Source organism: Equus quagga, chromosome 13 (genome assembly GCF_021613505.1).
Source record: "Equus quagga isolate Etosha38 chromosome 13, UCLA_HA_Equagga_1.0, whole genome shotgun sequence".
Classification (NCBI taxonomy): domain Eukaryota; kingdom Metazoa; phylum Chordata; class Mammalia; order Perissodactyla; family Equidae; genus Equus; species Equus quagga.
The window spans coordinates 7,508,521-7,526,035 of record NC_060279.1 but is presented as its reverse complement, the minus strand read 5'-3'; the positions used below and the strand labels follow the sequence as shown (position 1 = coordinate 7,526,035).

At 43.3% G+C, this 17,515-nt stretch overlaps 1 protein-coding gene across 3 annotated transcripts in view; it reads right to left on the bottom strand.

The window, feature by feature from the left end:
* Positions 1-17,515, bottom strand: part of LOC124250837 (dimethylaniline monooxygenase [N-oxide-forming] 4) — a 29,205-nt gene that overhangs the window by 9,269 nt on the left and 2,421 nt on the right. Inside the window, exons 2-5 of one of the 3 annotated variants that reach the window (XM_046683086.1) lie at positions 15,612-15,754; positions 12,954-13,142; positions 12,161-12,323; positions 37-179 (exon numbers count right to left, since the gene is read on the bottom strand). In XM_046683086.1, the coding sequence (XP_046539042.1) occupies positions 37-179; positions 12,161-12,323; positions 12,954-13,142; positions 15,612-15,743 (627 nt within the window). In that variant the 5' untranslated portion in view covers positions 15,744-15,754. The remainder of the gene's footprint in view (positions 1-36; positions 180-12,160; positions 12,324-12,953; positions 13,143-15,611; positions 15,755-17,515) is intronic. The other 2 variants (XM_046683087.1, XM_046683088.1) reach the window with 2 other exon arrangements.

Here is a 17,515-nt window from a genome sequence, read left to right as displayed (position 1 = left end):
TGCTGGGGGTAAGGGTGCGGATTCAGAGAGGTGTACCTGAGCTGCGGTTCGACTGAGCTCCACTGCAACGTCCCCTCCAGTGTTCCCAAGACCGATCACTAAGACGCGTTTGCCCTCAAAGCCTTCTGGGATCCTGTACTCTTGACTGTGCAGGATCTGGCCTTTAAACTTATGGATTCCTGAGGGAAAGGAAGGATAAGAAAACCAGAAATGTCTAAAGTTATAATTCCCTAGTATGCAGGCATAGGGTCAATGGGAAAAGGGAAGTCCCAGAAACACGGCAGCTCTTTGCTCCTGCTGCTAATCGCAGAAAGTAGAACCAGCATATCCCTATCCCATTGGACGCTGTGTGCCCAGGTATAGATTTAGTACAACATGCCTTGTTAAAAATATGGGAAAACTTATATTCCATACGAGTGTTCCCTTTGAAAGCAATGACTTAGGGAAATCGAGCTTACTGCAGGCAATAATAAACGTTTCATGCATGACCCTGAACATCCTAGGCAAGAAGTAGATTACTGATTCAAGTTATTTTACACAATAGATACATTCTATAAGACTGTGATTTGTGTATGTAACATATTTACAAATTGAATTTTAACTCAATTAAAATTTTCCACAAAAGAAATTTGTGGCAAGTTCTTGTGTAAATAAAATAATTATTCTTGTGACTTAGGCTTGTTACTTATACCTTACGCTTATTTTACTTTATGCTTTATTATATGCTTAATGCTTTATTATACTGTACGCTCATTTATACTTTATTCTTATTTACATTTGTGTTTGTGACTGACCTTTCAAGCTCCTAACACTCTGTCAATAGACATATATCACTATTATGATATTTACGTATGTGAGAAGGGCTACCAAATATTTCCCCTCTTGGTTTATTTTTGGTAATTATCTCTGTGGTAGATATAAATCAAGGATTCATATCAGCTAAGAACGGTAGGAACAGTGGAAGCAGGGGTGTATACAGTGAAGGCTGCAGCAGTGGAAATTATTCCATTATTATAATGAAAATTATGAGAAGTGGCAGAGGAAACAACAGTGATGGGGCCAGTCAGAGTGACTGTTAGACCCATTGATGGGCGAGCTGAGGCACTGACAAGGAATCAGAGAGGGAAACTCTGCAGTTTAGAGGAGCTGGCAGCCTCCTACCTCAATGCTTCAAGTACTTTTCAAACTTTAAAGTACAAAGATGAAAGTGTCTCCTAGAATATATCATTCTCCTACCCTTCAGTCATTAATTCATTCATTTACTCAATAACATTTATTGAATAGCTACTATTTACAATGTGATGTTTTAATAAGATTCTTTGCCTGCTGAGGTTTCAAAAGCAGAAAACTAAATACAATAGTTGCCACATTCCAAGTGAGGTGCTAAACCAACTATGCAGAATTTGCAAAGAATGGTACACAGACCACTTTTGTCATCCTTAGCCCCTCACTCACGTTGATGGTGTCAAATTAATAAACAGAAACCTCATTAAATTGGAGTCAGGAGGCCATAAGGGGGAGCTCTCCTGCCACTGTCAATAACAGAGCCCAACAGCAAGAAAGACACCCTATTCTTGATCAGCAAGAAGCTAGGCCAATGAAAGACTGTCACAACTCAGCCAATGGAAAGCCACTACACATAGAAATCTCAATTCCTCCAATGGGCTCCTTGTTTACAATAGCCCTCCCAACTTCCTCTTCCCCTCTGTAAAAGAGTTTCTTCTCCCTTGCTGCTGGGGGCTTGCACATGGCTCACCATGGTTGCAGACCTCAATTGCAATTCTTTGCTGATCGTGAATAAACCCATTTTTGCTGGAGAAATAACTGGCTGTCTCTTTCTCTCGTTTTTATTCTTTTTTTTTTTTAATTGGCACCTGAACTAACATCTGTTCCCAATCTTTTTTTTTTCTCCCCAAAGCCCCCCAGTACATAGTTGTATATTCTAGTTGTAGATCCTTCTAGTTCTGCAATGTGGTACGTGGCCTCAGCATGGCCTGATGAGCGGTGCCATATCTGCACCCAGGATCCGAATAGTGAAACCCTGGGCCAGTGAAGTGGAGCGGGTGAACTTAATCACTCGGCCACGAGGCTGGCCGCCTGGCTGTCTCTTTTTTGGAGGTCAGCCTTTTGGTGGCTCATATGGGGATCCAGAGAAGACCCCTCATGACTTGGGCTGGTGAGCAAACAAATATGGTACCCACAAAAGAGCCCATTAAACTCGCTGCTTTTCTCATCAGCCCTGGAGTTCGAGGGTAAGTCTTTTCACCTGGACCCAAGCTTCCACCCTGTTCGAGTTGGAGGCTCCTCAGCTTCTGTTTGAGAGCTGTATGAAAGCTTCATCCTTCTCTGGTTAAGGCTTTGTCTGCGAGTACTCGGGGGGGCACTTTGACCTGACTCTGAATCGGGCTGTTTCTTTGAACCTTGCTAGGCTTCGGCCAGATTCCTTTGGGAACTGGACTGTTTCTACTGCATCTGCTCAGCCTTCGGTCTAACTTTTGGACTGTTCCTTGGAACCGTGCTGGTCCAGGCTTCGGCAAGACTCCCTTGGGAGCAGACTGCTTCTTAGAGCTGGAGTTGACCTACCTTCAGTCCAATTTGCTCAGAAACCAGACTGGTCTTTGGAACCGTGTTGATTAGACCTTTGGTCCATCTTGATGAAATTGGACTGTTCTATCGGGACTGGTTGGTATTAAGCCTGCAGGCTGTTTCAGCTATTCAAGCTGTTGGAGTAACAAGCTATTTAACCTTTTCAAGCTATTTCAGCTGTTTGAGAATCATTTCTTTGCTCTAGAGAAAAACCTCTAAGAAAGGGGATCTCAGTTATCTAAATATTTTGAAGCTGTCCCTCCCATGCCCAGAGAACCCAGTCAATTTTATTTTTAAAAACTGGAGTCGTTCCTCATGCACATTTCTCACCAAATACACTGATTTAACCAAAAGTGATTTATAATATCAAGGGCAATTATGGGAAATTTTTGAACTCATCAAACTTACTTTTTTAAGAGCTGAATTAGACAACTACAGCTCTGTAATTTCCAAAACTGAATGGAATGCCTATTTTTGATGGGTATTCTGAGGCTTCCAAATGTTATCAGGAGTCTAAAATTGCCTCTTTGCAAAATAAAATTTTAAGATTACCTGAGGCAAGCAAATGATTAAAGAAAGATAAAATAGCTTTTTAAGCCTCATCTTGCTCTCCCTGGTGCCATCTTGTTTCTCTTCCCTGGCTTCTTTGTCTCAGGGTCTGCCTCCAGCACCATCTTTCTCCTTCTCTTCTATATTGGCTACACTCCCTCCATACTCTCAGTTCCCCCACACTAACTCTCTTGCCGAACTCCCCCTTTTCCCTGAACCTCTCCCCACTCCCTCTTCCTCTGTACCTATCAGAACTGGCCCCTTTAAAATTAAGCCTTCTGAGGATGCTGAGGCTAAACCCTTAATTTCTTCAACTCCCTGAACAAGGCTGAACTGTGAGCCACAGTCAAACATTTTTCCCAAAGTAAGTGAAGATCCTCACAGATTTGGGGAGGAATTTAATATAGTCATTCAAACTTATCAACCTGGTTTCTCTGGCTTATATCAGCTAGTTCCTATGCTCGTTGGTGAAGGCCAGGCCCAGCACTGGATGAAAACTGCTAATTGGGAAAAATCCTGAAAGGTCTCTAGAATTACAACCAGGAGACCAAGCCACAAATCTGTTGCATGATCAGGCTCAGGTGATTGCAAGACAACTTCATCAGGCAATTCCTAGGGCTTTCTCGAAGCCTGTTGATTGCAACAAAATTAGCCTGTGCACAAAAACCTGACGAATCTGTTCGTGCTTATTACAGTTGACTTCAGGTTGTCTTTAAAGAAAATTCTGGTCTTCCTTCAGATGGTGCTTCCACCTGGGTAGCTTTAACTCTATGTTTATTAATGGGCTAAACTGGGAACTTCTGCTTCTAATAAAAAGGACCAGGATGGAATGAAAACTATGTCCACCTCAAATTTAGTTAACCTGGCAAACCAGCTCTCTTGCATTCTAGAGGGTCACCTAGAAGAAAGACTGCTGAAATTCTTAATCTTCAACTCCAGCAAATGAAACCCCCTAAATGAAACCAAAAACTTCCTAATTTCTGTTATTATTGCAAAGAGCCAAGACATTGGAAAAGAGATTATTACAACTGCCTTCAAGTCCTCTAACCAGCCTTTCCAATGTCCTTCAAATTCTCAATGATGTGGCTTCAAAGAAACATGGTGGCTCTTCCCAATCCTCCCTCTTAAATGACCTGGAGAAATGTTTCTCCAGATTGGGAATGGATCTCCTTCTTTCCTAATTGACGCTGGAGCCAGACTATAGGTGCGCAGCCCCACGCCACTTCTATAAAGCAGCCCCTGCCTTGGAGCACGGAAACAGTTCAAGTAGTGGGGATCTCTAATAAACCTCAAAGGGCTCCTGTCTCTCAACCTCTTCCCTTCTGTTTAGGCCCTCTGAGAGACACAAACCTTTTTCTCCTTAGTTCCTCTGCCTCTATTCATTTATAAGGTTAAGACTTCTTGGAAAAGTATCATGCTAGAGTTTCTTTCTCCTGAAAGGGAGAAATAATTCTAGAATTTGACAGCCGTCATGAAAACAGCCAACCTGGTGAATTAAATGACCCTTTGACATCTTTCATTTGTTCCATCTCTGGTGGTACTAGAGCTGATTCTGGAAAAACATGGATCATTTGTCCCTACTGAGTCAGCTACCACCCTCCTTATGGGCAAAATCTCCAATGATATTGGTAAAATTCACAGCACTCCTCCCATCAAGATTCAAATAGATCCGAGGCCAGCCTGGTGGCACAATGGTTAAGTTTGCACATTCCGCTTCGGCGGCCCAGGGTTCACCGGTTTGGATCCCAGGTGCGGACATGGCACTGCTTGGCAAGCCATGCTGTGGCAGGCGTCCCACATTTAAAGTAGAGGAAGATAGGCATGGATGTTAGCTCAGGGCCAGTCTTCCTCAGCAAAAAGAGGAGGATTGGTGGTAGATGTTAGCTCAGGGCTAATCTTCCTCAAAAAAAAAAAAAAAAGATTCAAACAGATCCCTCAAAACCTCTCCTCAGAATTAATCAATACTGTATAAGTAAAGAAGCCCTTCAAGGTACAAAGCTCAGAACAGAGGAAAACAAGGCCTTATTATCCCTTATGCTAGTTCCTGTAACACTCCTATTGTATCTGTGAGAAAACCCAAGAGCTAGGGGTGGAGGTTTGTCCTGGCCCTCTGAGCAATAAACGTCATTGTTATCCCTCAACACTCTGTTGTTCCTAACCCTAACACCCTACTTACAGGCATTCCCCTTGGGAACAAATTCTTTCTGGCAATTAATTTGTGCAGTGCATTCTTTAGCACTTGAGTTGATGCAGCTGGTCAATACATTTTTGCCTTCACTTGGGAAGGAAAACAATTCATCTGGACAGTGATGCCTCAGGATTTTACTGAGAGTCTTTCTTTTTTTCACAAAGCCTGAAGGCTGGTCTGGATGATATAAAGCTCCCCAGGGGCTCCACTTTGTTGTCATATGTGGATGATTTGCTTCTTTGCTCTCCTTCCCACGTCTCCCCACAGGAAGACAGCATCCACTTGCTAAAGCGTTAGCCTTAAGGGGACATAAGGTCACCAAGGAGAAATATGCAGTTTGCCAAACCCAGATTCCATATTTAGGGCATCTGACATCAGAACAAGGACTCCATCTAGATCGAGGTAGGCTAGATGGTGTCCCAAATTTCCCCAAACCAAAAACGAAGTGCCAACTGTGAGGGTTTCTTGGGCTAGTTGGTTATTGCCAAAATTTGATTCCAATTTCTCTCTTGTGGCCAGACTTCTGTATGTTTTACATACACCTCAACCCAATTTTATGGGAAGAATTAGATGACGTAGCCTTTAAGGCCTTCAAGGAGAGTTTGATGAACTTACCTGCCCTTGGACATCCCAGTTATGAGAGTCCCTTTTTCCTCTTTGTATATGAAATGCCCTTGGGGTACTCACCCAAAAACAGAGGGACCGCCATTGGCCCATCGGGCATGATAGCCAGCATCTGGACCCTGTGGCACAGCATTACCCCCTTGCCTTAGAGCCATTACTGCCACTGCTTTTTCAGTTAAGGCCTCTGAGAAAATCACTGTAGGATCCCCTTTAACCATTTTTGTACCTCATGCAGTAGTAGCTCTCTTGAATTCTCATCCCACTCAACATATTTCAGCCAGCTGCCTCACCTCCTATGAAATTGTTCTGTCCACTGCTCCTCACATAACTCTTTTATGCTGTCATAATCTTAACCCTATTACTCTTCTCCCCTCTGTTACTGATGAAGTCCCTCATGACTGCTTAATGCTGATGGATCACCTCCTGACTCCCCATGATGATCTGCAGAAAACTCCTTTGGGTAATGTTGACTTCTCTTGGTTTCTTATTTAAAAGGTGGCAATAGAAAATATTGTGCGGGGTATGCTATTGTAATGCCTTTAGACACTGCTGAGGCAGCACTTTTACCCATGGCTACTTTGACATAACAGACTGAATTATATGCTCTTATATGGTCTTGTGCTTCAGCCAAAGGCAATACTGTCAATACTTATACTGATAGTAGGTATGCTTTTGGAGTAGCTCATGATTTTGGAATGTTGTGGAAGTAACAGAGCTTCTTTACTTCCAGCCGAAATAAAATTTAAAATGGTCCCTATGTTCCGGAATTATTGGATGCTATACTTTTACCTGCTGCTTTAGCTATTATTAAGATCCCAAGGCATTCTAACCTTGACTCTCTGGAAGCTAAAGGAAATCTCCTTTCTGATATTTCTACCAGAAATGCAGCCCTTAAAGGAACCAACAACAGCCAAGCCCTTGTCATGGTCCAAAGAGATATTTTTCCAAATGATAACTTAGAAGCTGACTAGAGAAGCCCAACAATTGGCCTCAGGAAAGGAAAAACAAGGTGGGAAATTCAACAATTGTTGGATTGATAAAAAGAAAGCTCTTGTTCAAACCAAATAACAACTCAGTCATCCTAGAGACTCTAAAATTCCCTCTCCTAACCACTGAACATGCATTAAACCATTCATCTACTGACAAGATGACAGCATTCATGAATCAATACTGGTGGAGAAATATTAACAAGGCTGCCAAAAGTGCCTATCTCAGTTGTCCCACTTGTCCAAAATACAAGACGCCTGCTCATTCTGCTCCCAGACATTTTATACTGCCTAATGGACCACTGGAAGTTTGGCAAATGGATTTCATACAACTTCCCCTGTCTCATGGATACAAATATGTTTTAGTCACGGTTTGTATGTTTTCTCACTGGACTGAAGCCTTTCCTTGCAGACAGGCTACTGTCTCGTCAGTGGCTGAAGTCCTTTTGGAAAGGATTTCCCCCACCTGGGGAACCTCACTTGAACCTCTTAGTGATTGAGGAACCCATTTTACTGGTCAGGTACTTCGACAAGTCTGCACCGTTTGGCTGGTTTCACAACACTTTCACTGTGCTTACCATCCCCAATCCTCTGGTTTAGTCAAACACATTAATGGTATTATTAAGATTCACTTGGCAAAATTTGTAGAGACTCTCCAAATACCTTGGCAAAAGCATTGCTGTTGGTTCTTCTAAATTTCAGATCCACCCCCTCTGGAACTGATAACCTGTCACCCTTTGAGACGGTCACAGGACGCCCAGGGCACTTGGCTCCTGCCTCTTTTCACCCACAGCTGATAGAGGGAGATATACTCCAGTATTACAAAGGCCTAATTATGCTATTTATTTTCCCATAAATTCTGCCTTATGATTCTATTAAAAATAAACACGTTTTGGTAGAGCAATCTTTTCAGAGCACGGTCCAGGGAGATCAAGACATTAAGCATCACACCTTGCGACCTGGAGATTTTGTCCTTTGGGAAAGACACCTCCAGAAGGACTCGCTGGAATGACCCCTACTGGGTCCTGCTAACCAACCCTTGTGCTGCAAAACTCCAGGGAGTAGACTCTTGGATCCACGTGACACATCTAAGGAAAGCACCAAACCCTCACGAGCCTTGCACCTCATCTGGTGACCGGGAAGTAAAAATTTCCAAGAATTGAAGCAGACAACATCTGACGAGACGGCTTTCCCAAGATGCCCAGACCAGGCCTGTTGGAAATTTGTCAAATCTTTGACAATGACATAATGCTTCAGATGCTCTCCGAAGATCTTGATCACATACAGACTTTAGAAAAGAAAAATGCCAGGGAGTTCTCTCTTCTGTCCCTCCTTCTTTCTCAAATGTGACCTCAGCAGGGTTCTAACTTGTGTACTTTCCCTTTGATGTAGGACATGACCAAGGAAAGGTCCTTCCTGGCATCAAGGGACAAAAAGCTGCTGAAACCAGAAAAACCTGACTCTTGATCAGCAATGCTTTTGGAGAAAGATCTTGATCAAAAGGGGAAAATGCCAAATCAATAAACAGAAATCTTGGGGCCGGCCCACTGGTGTAGTGCTTAAGCTTACATGCTCCACTTTTGTGGCCCAGGGTTCCTGGGTTCAGATCCTGGGCATGGACCTAGCATCACTTGTCAAGTCACACTGTGGCAGCACCCCACATAAAATAGAGGAAACTTGGCACAGATGTTAGCTCAGTGGCAATCTTCCTCAAGCAAAAAGAGGAAGATTGGCAAGAGATTTTAGCTCAGGGCCAATCTTCCTCACACACACACACACACAAAGAGAAATCTGATTAAATTGGAGTCACGCAGCCAAAATGGAAAGCTCTCACACCCTATGTATATAGCAGAGCACAAAAGGAAGAAGAAACACTTTCTCTTCTTGACTGGCAAGAAGCTCAGCCAATGAGATACTGTCAAACCCAACCGATGAAAAGCCATTACACATTGAACTCTTGATTTCTCCAACAGACTCTTTTTTTTACAATAGCTCCCCCAAAGTCCTCTTCCCCCCTGTAAAAGAGTCTCTCCTCCCTTGCTGCTGGGGGCTTACACATGGCTCACCATGGTTGCAGACCCCAAATTACAATTCTTTGCTAATCCTGAATAAACCCATTTTTGCTGGAGAAACAAGTGGCTATTTGTTTAAAGTTAACAAGGACTTGAAGTTGAAGTGGGCCAGGAGTTGAAAATTGGAGAATTTCATGAAAGCATTTAAAGTGCGGTGGCATTTTCTATCCTCTTGATTTTGGAGCCAGGTTCACGGGGCTTCAAGGAGAGAAGTGTGAGATCTTGACCCTTGGAGTCTACGGAGCACAGAGACTGGTGTTTGACCCATGCCTGAAAGGCTGTGAGTGGAACTGTCTTCAGGGGATGGTGGCTGCACTGGTAGCAAGTTGACAGTGTGAGATACACAGTATTTCGCATGGACCAGATGAGAGCCATTTAGGAGAGAGGCCGTCTGGCGTCAATTTAAAGGGACTTTGCACAGGTAGGTATCTGGACAGGCAATGAGACCTTAACAGAAGTCTGTGTGGACTCCTGTGTGGTTCCTGGGCAGGAACCAGGATTTAAGGAGCTGTAAGTGGCCAGCCCGAGAGCGTGTGGCATATAATGTAGGGCCGCAGTGAGAGATCCCCAGTATCAGAGTGTCTCTCTGAAGCAGAACCTGTGAAAACATCCCACAAAGTATCAATCTTAAACACCTCCAAGGATGGAGAAAGCTAGCACTTGATTGGCACCAGTCAAGTAAAACCTTTTCTTCCACCTGACTTCTCTTCTTTCTGCAGACTTCAATTCTGGAAGAGTCAGAAACTGCAGCCGGTGGGTGAAGGGTTTGGTGGGAGGAGGAACTGGCAGAGGAAGGGAGAAGACAAAGCTTATCCTTTCTAAAGGTCTTTTTGACAGATAAGGCAGAGCTAGTCCTGATATTTTCTGTGTGGAGAAGAGTTCATGTTTTCAAGTAAAACATTCATGTTCAACATTAGTCTTAAAATTCTTCGTGAAAGATGCTGTGGTGATTAGTGAAAAGCGGAAAAGGAATCTTAAAAAGAGTTAACTTCAGCCAGATGTCAGAGTGGGTTTGACAGCATTTTTAATCATTACACAGACAGTTGTGGCTCTTTTGCACTCTAGAGTAAGTAACGATGGACAGAAATTACTGTATCTATTCCCAAACTGTTTGGATTTTGGTCAGAGCTTTGTCTTCCAATGCCTTGACATTTCCTTGAGAGAACCATAAGTCTATTTGATGGTATTTTCTGGATTTCTTGGGTGTTTGAAATATTTACATTACCAGGGAAGGAGTTCAGCATACGCCACCCAAAAGATGCCACCCAAAACAGGCCAGGGTTACAACTTAACTAAGAGGGCTAAGTACTCATTTAGGTGGAATCACATGCCTCTTAGGAAGCAGGTTCTTATGGATAATTCTCAGAAGGTGGATAATCATTCACTGTGGGTCATGATTCATGGCAGCAGTGATTAATGTTTGTTTATAGAGTGCTAACTATGCGCTCTGCTAAGTATTTTACGTGTATGATCACATTTAATCCTCATGACTGCTCTGTGAGACAAGAACTCATTTCCACTTTGCTGAGGTTTAGAGAGATTAAGTTAACCCAAGATTATGCAGCCAGTGCCAGGATTTGGTCCAGGTTGTTTGACTCCAGAACTTTGTTCACGACCATTATGCTAAAGGCCACATATCAAGGGTCATTGCCCCGATGGAACTGTAGCAGACCAGGACCCCATGGAAACCTTACACCATATCCACTCATCAAGATACCTCACTCTGGGAACACAGAGGAAATTGGGATTATCTGTCCTGGGGTACCCTGTAACAGATCCTTCTAAAGTCTGGTCAAAACCCAAGAGGAGTCTCTGAAGTCCACATGTGTGGGTTTCTTCCTTCTCCATAATCTTGGTTGTAGGGGAAAAGAGGGGCACCTCAATATTTCTATTGCAATCATTTTTTTCCAGAGGTCATTAATGTGTGTAGAAATGTCTGCTCTCAAAATGATCCAAGGCTACCCTGCTATTCTAGTTTATGTTTATCCAGTCTCTTCCCTCGGGACCAGCTCTGCCAGTTTATACATTTCATCCTGCCACAAGCCTCCTCCCCTCTCCGCTTTTGATTGACGTTTTGTAACAGCGTTCTTTACATATAGTCTAAGTGGAGCTGCAGGCAGTTAGGAGTAAAGGGTGCGCCATCCCAAACCCGACAAGACACTAAATTCCAAAAGCATCACTTGTTTGACCCTTGTAACATATTTCCTCGTAGAAACACTGTTCTAAGAGGTGGTTATAAATCCCTTTAGTACTGTGTGGTTGTGTGTTTCGCCCCCAGATGGGCAGCAAGTCTGAAGCTGAACCATCATTTATGATATTGCTTCTTTGCAAAATTATGTATTGAATTCTCACTTGATCCCTAACACATTTTTTATTTGAATAGGATATTTTGTTAATTTGAGATTATGTTTATAAGACTTATATTTAATTTTTCTTTATTGGCCAAGATTTGAAAACCTTATTCCTCATACTTTTCCTCCCTTAAAAGTTCTTTCAGTTAAGTTCCAAACTTCACTTGCTCAATTGCCTTTAGGGCCACTTACAAGTGACAGAAGAAGAGTAGCTTTACTGTGTCTTAGTAATCCTCATATGATCTCAAAAGATGGAGATTTGCCAAGTGTGAGAATGTGCTGTTGGAACCAAAAGCATTTCCAAAAGGGAATTTCTAGGACTTCTTTGTATTGATGGCCTTGGTATAAGAGGTGTACAGATTAGTATTGTGGTGACTATTTTGAAGGGTGAAAATATTCCTTTGGATGTATAATTTCTGGTCTTAAAAAAAATCTGTCAAGTTTCCTTATAGTCTCACTTCCTTTAAGGTATTAAATGACAGGTCACTTGTAATTCAATGACAAAACTCAAAGCCTGTTTTTTTCATGACAGATATGATAGTTTTGAGCCTTATGTGATCACTGAATTTCAATTAGATAGGCATGCTAAAGCTTAAAAAATAAAAGTAGCATTTATATTAATAAGTAAATAGTAAGACCTGACACCTACATGGTGGTTTCTACCCTTCAAAATTATTTTGTATGTTATTTCTGAGAGTGAACATAAACTTGTCTATAATCATTAGAAATTATTTCCAATTACAAATCAATAACTTTTCTTCTAGAAGAATCCACAAGGGTAGGCATCAGGTAAAAATGACTTACCAGGAAAGGACTGTAAAGGTAAGTGGGGATTCAGAAAGCGTCCACTGCAAACCATGACAGCATCAAAGACAGCTCTGTCCTGCTTTCCTTCTGTCTCTGTGACAACATCCCACTGACCAGTTTCGGAGAAGTCTGGACGCTTCGTTATGCTGCACACTGTGGTCTGGAAGCAAAAGGCCAACACTTTCTATCAAATGCCTTGGAACCTTAGGCACTGACTGGTCTGGTAACCATGTTTGTTATTTCAAGTGGGCCAAGTCAGTCCCATTATAGGAGATCTGTCAATTGGTTTATCTTCTTCCTAGAGAAGTTAAGTAACTCATGCCAAGTCTCAGAAGTAGTCATATCGACTAGGACCCAAAACATCTGAATGCCTTCATTGGGAGGAAGAAACATTCAGTTTTTATTCCTGGTGAGAAGGAGATGAGTTAAAATACTGAATGCATTGGAAAAATTTAGGAAAATGAGTTTTGACCCATTATAATTTCTGTGGTTCAGACTTCTAGGTGCTTCTTCCCAATGGTTTTCATGAACAAAATTCATTTTTCCTTTCTTCTCAAAAAAATTCTAAATTTCATCCTGAATGAGAGTTTGGATTTAGAGGAGGAATCAGGAAATTCAATATTTTAATGACTTGTTTGAGTAAAACACGAGAAGCAGAAGTGAGGAGTCTTTATTATCTGCCTTTATAGAGACAAAATCCAGAAGCAGTTTACTTAAGCATCCCTTTTCTACTAGATCACTGAATGGGCCAGTCCCTACTCATCAACCGCCACAACCCAAGGTGTCTTACCCTAAACCGAATGTATTTCAAAAGGTCAAAGTGCTCAGCAAATTCTTGGAGGTAGCCCCAAAATTTTTCGTGCTTCATGAAATTGGGATAATCTTCTTGGAAGGGGAAGTCACTGTAACACGACATTTCTTTGCAGATATTTGTCACTAATGACCTGTAGACCCTGGTCCTCCCATCTCTAGAAGTTTCCTGTGGTGAAAGCACAGTTAGCCTGATGGGGTGGAGGAGACAGGAGGCAGAGAGCAAAGATTGTCAGCAGTTAGCGTCCCACGTGTAATTCCAAAGAGTTCCAGGAAGACTTAGCCTTGGGTCCCCACGCTATAGTTACTAGAAATCATTGGTGAGATTGGAATGATGAAATGCAGTATCTGTCTCCAATTACAAAGAAGCTAACATCATTTAACAGGGCTCTCTAAGACTCACACTGCCCTTACCTGGATCCCTGAAGATGGGGCCCACGGTCTAACTTGCTCATCTTCTCCTCCTTCCCCTGCTGGGGTTGATCCCTCCACTCAGGCTCTGAACCTCTTCCTCTTGCTTTTGCTCAGGGAACTTCTCACTGATTTTTCTGTTTATTGTCTGTGTATGTTTTCAGTCACTCTCTCTTTGTCGGTTCCTTCTCACCAGCACTTAAAATACTGAATACTCTAATTTTAAAAACAAAACACAGCCCCTTTCAACCTATCTCCTCTTCTAGCCTCGTCTCTCTCTGTCCTATCTCAATCTTCATGAAAGAATAATCAGATACTGGCAGCCTCTGTTTTCTCATGGATTCCTCAACTCGTCGTTGTCTTGTCTCAGTCTCCATCACTCAACAACCAAGACAACAAAACAAAATGATCTATATTAAAGGCACCAATGAACTTCTTGTGGCTGAAACTAATCTCTATTTCTCCTTCAAGTCTCTTTCTTAGCTGTCACTTTCTCTAAGAAGCCTTCCACGTCCCAACAGATCTGCAGAAGGCAGCTGTTGTGGCCCCACAGGACGCTGTACTGCTAACACAGGACTGATCACACTGCACTGTAATGATCTGCTTACTGTTTCTGTTCCCCCCCAGACTGTAGGGAGTGCAGGGTCCCTGTCTATCTTGTCCCCCATTGTGTCCTGGTAGAGGGACATCATGAGTACTTATAGAATGGATGAAAATTAATACTACAATAGCTTTTTTTTACTGAGGAAGATTAGCCCTGAGCTAACATTTGTTGCCAATCCTCCTCTTTTTTACCTTGAGGAAGATTAGCCCTGAGCTAACATCCATGCCAATCTTCCTCTATTTTATGTGTGGGTCGCCACCCCAGCATGGCTTATGAGTGGCATAGGTCTATGCCCAGGATCCGAACCCATGAACCCTGGCTGCCAAAGTGGAGCATGCCAAACTTAACCACTAGGCCATGGGGCTGGCCCCTACAATTGCATTTTTGAAAAAAAAAGTATATATATGAAGAAATTACATCAAAATTTTAATAGTGCTGACCTGTGGGTATTGGTATTATGTTTAATTTGTATTTTTACTTTTGTTTCACTCAGTATTATTTTCTAAAGTTAATCAATATTGCTTTAGAATAAGAGAAAGGGACCAAACCATGGGGTCAATAGAAGAAGGTACACAAACCAGGCCTAATATTTTCTTTCCACATTGACATTTGGTGGCTTGATGAAGCTCACAGTACACCAGAAGAATTGTTTTTCCTAGTACACTATAATCCTAGCATTGTGACCATTCCTGGTTACATATATTTCCTTATTATGTTTTCTTCACCACTCACTAAAGACTGGCAAATGCCACCTCCCCCATGAAGGCTTCCCTCATTCATACCAATTTTCAGCACTCTCCCCCACCTTGAGCTCACACTGAGTGTTGCTCTTCTCTTCCCCTTGATGCACTTAGTACTTGGGTCTCCCATCTTCTGACACCTTATACCCTACCACTGGGGCAGACCCCTCCATCCCCACTGAAGACCCTGCCACTCCCAGTAACCAGGACCAATCCTGGCCAGAGACACATGATATTTAGCCACTTCCAGCCCCACTTTCTGATGCTCAAGTCATCTGCCGGCTGGCCTAGCTCTGAGCATGACCCGCTAGGCTGCATATTCCACTCCTAAGAAGGCGTGATCAGTGCCTGGCTTCCTCTTGTTCTGATAATGTGAAAGCTACCTGCCCCACCCCTTGACCTTTCAAGGTCTGGGTTCTTGCCTCACCCTTGCCAATTCTTTTCCCAAAGTACCCGAACAATGCCTGGGGGCGGGGGTTCCACTCCCTGCTGCCAGCCTCCATCGTTCCTAAAGAGCCCTCTGCTCCATATTCACCAACGCCATTCAGCTTACCCTACGTGACACTTTGCTACTACATCTTAGAATGTCCATGGTCTGGAAATTGCCACAACTTCCAGTACTATGTGTACGTACAAGACTTAACCCTTCCTTCTTCTCTCTTTCAACTGTCCCCGTCCCTGCTCTGCCAATTCTGCAGGTTCATCTCCTATCAGATTGCATCCCGCAGAGTTATTAGCATGGCACTGTGCACGAGCTTGTGTTGTTGTGGTGAGCTGCTCCTTTACTTGATCACCAAGGAGGCTACAGCCACTGCGCCTGAGCAGGGACAAAGCAAATGGCCAGATCATGGTTGATGAGAGTGGGAGGGTCTGAACTACGCACAGTGAACTTCCACAGTCCCCCGATGTCATCACTTCTCTCAAAGCAGGTGGGCTCCAGGTCCTCATCCAGGCAGCACTTGATGGACGACAGGCCACTCACACCAGCTCCAACCACCGCAACTCGCTTGGCCATGCTGTGCTCTGCTGGAGGAAGACCGAGCAAGCGTCTTTATTTGATAAGGCTGGAAGGGAGCTCCTGTCGCAGAACTTAACTTTTGTTGTGATATAAATATGCTCCTTTCGTCTTTGAGCTGAGGCAGAATCACATTTTGATTAAAAATGAGGGCTCTGAAATCAGACTGTTTTGGTTTAAATCCTGTTTTGGCTTCATTTATTAATGGTGTGTTCTTGGGCTAGTTGTTTATCCTCTCTGTGCCTCAGTTTCCTTATCAGTACAATGCAGGTGGAAATAATAACAATAAGACTTATTTTAAATATTTGTTATGAAATTAAAGTGACTGGTATATGTTAGGAGGGTTGTAGAAGTGTGTCTGCTACCTAGGAGGTGCTCAATTAAATTTAGCTCTTACTATTAGGTAGTATAGCCAGGACCTTGATTCCTTTGAACTTTAGACTCCTTCAGTAGCAAAGGGACCCTTTGCTATCACCTAGCCACTCTGCACTCTAGGACCTGCAGTCAGCAGAAATGTTAGTTTTTATTCAAAGCATCTAGAGTCCCGAAGAATGGCTGGTCCTCGGCCATGTCCTGCCATGCAAGAAAGACATATGAATTGAGGGAGATTCTTAACCTGGCATGGAGGCGAGATTAACTGACCAAACACAGAACAAAGTGCCCAAGGAAAGTCATATGGGACATTCTAAAGTCCAAGATGAGGTCATACAGAAATGCCCATGCTTGTTAGGGGAGACTGAAGGAAACATGTGTCATGGGGATTTATAACCAGTTTTCCTTGATTTTATAATTGGGCTTCTGCAAGCCTCAACATAGCTTTGGCTTTGATCGGATGGGCTAACCACTTAGTTAATTCCAGCAAATCAGGTTCATGTCACACTGAGGCCCTTCATGTGTCAGGAGGACGCAGTTGCAAGTGCTGCCTTCCCCTGAACCCCCTTGGCTGGTTCAGAAACACGGGAAGAGCAGTGGAGACCTCATAGCATTTGTTTATAAACTATTTATAACTGATTTGACTTTGTCTTTGAAGACATGGTACTTTTTGAGGAGCGACCTTGCTGTGTGACCCTTACATGATCTGTGTAGTGTTATGCCGCTTCTCATAGTGGTATTTGCCTTGGGGGAACCAAGAGAGAAAGTATTTATCGGACCTTGGGCACCAGTAAATGGGAGAACACAGAACATCAGCATTTCACATGACTTAAGGCCACACTGCTAACAGGAGGCCGAGTCTGGAGTCTCTCTGGGTCTCTGACTCTGAGCCTGGATGTGTGCATCTCTTTGGTCTGAGAGCCTGAGGGGTCCTATGACCTCCGGGTACCCAGTCTCTTCCCTCCCCTGGGCTCAGTTTGCTGCTGCACCTTCGGGACGGGCTTGGGGGAGTTTGTCCCTATGGCTTCATGGCCCGCCTCGTAGTTGGATCAGAACCCCCATGCACAGAAATAGTGGGTTTACTGACTTTACAGAGGGCAGAGGAAGACTTCCGAGCTGTTGGACCCCTCAGACTCCCCGGGAGCAGATCTGGGGACTTGCGCCAAGGATCCGAGGTATTTCTCAGGGCTGTGTTTCCAAATCTTACTTGCCATCCTGCCCTTTGTAAGGATGAGACTTCACGCCTGGCTTCATTATTTATAGCAAAAGGTAACTTCTTCCCCTCTGACTTTGGTTTATTTCAGAGTCTCTGTTGATTTGGGAGAGCTGGGGAGGCTGCAGTGAGAACTGACTAGGGAGGCAGCAGAACTGAGTTTGAATTCTGTCTCCACAACTGACTA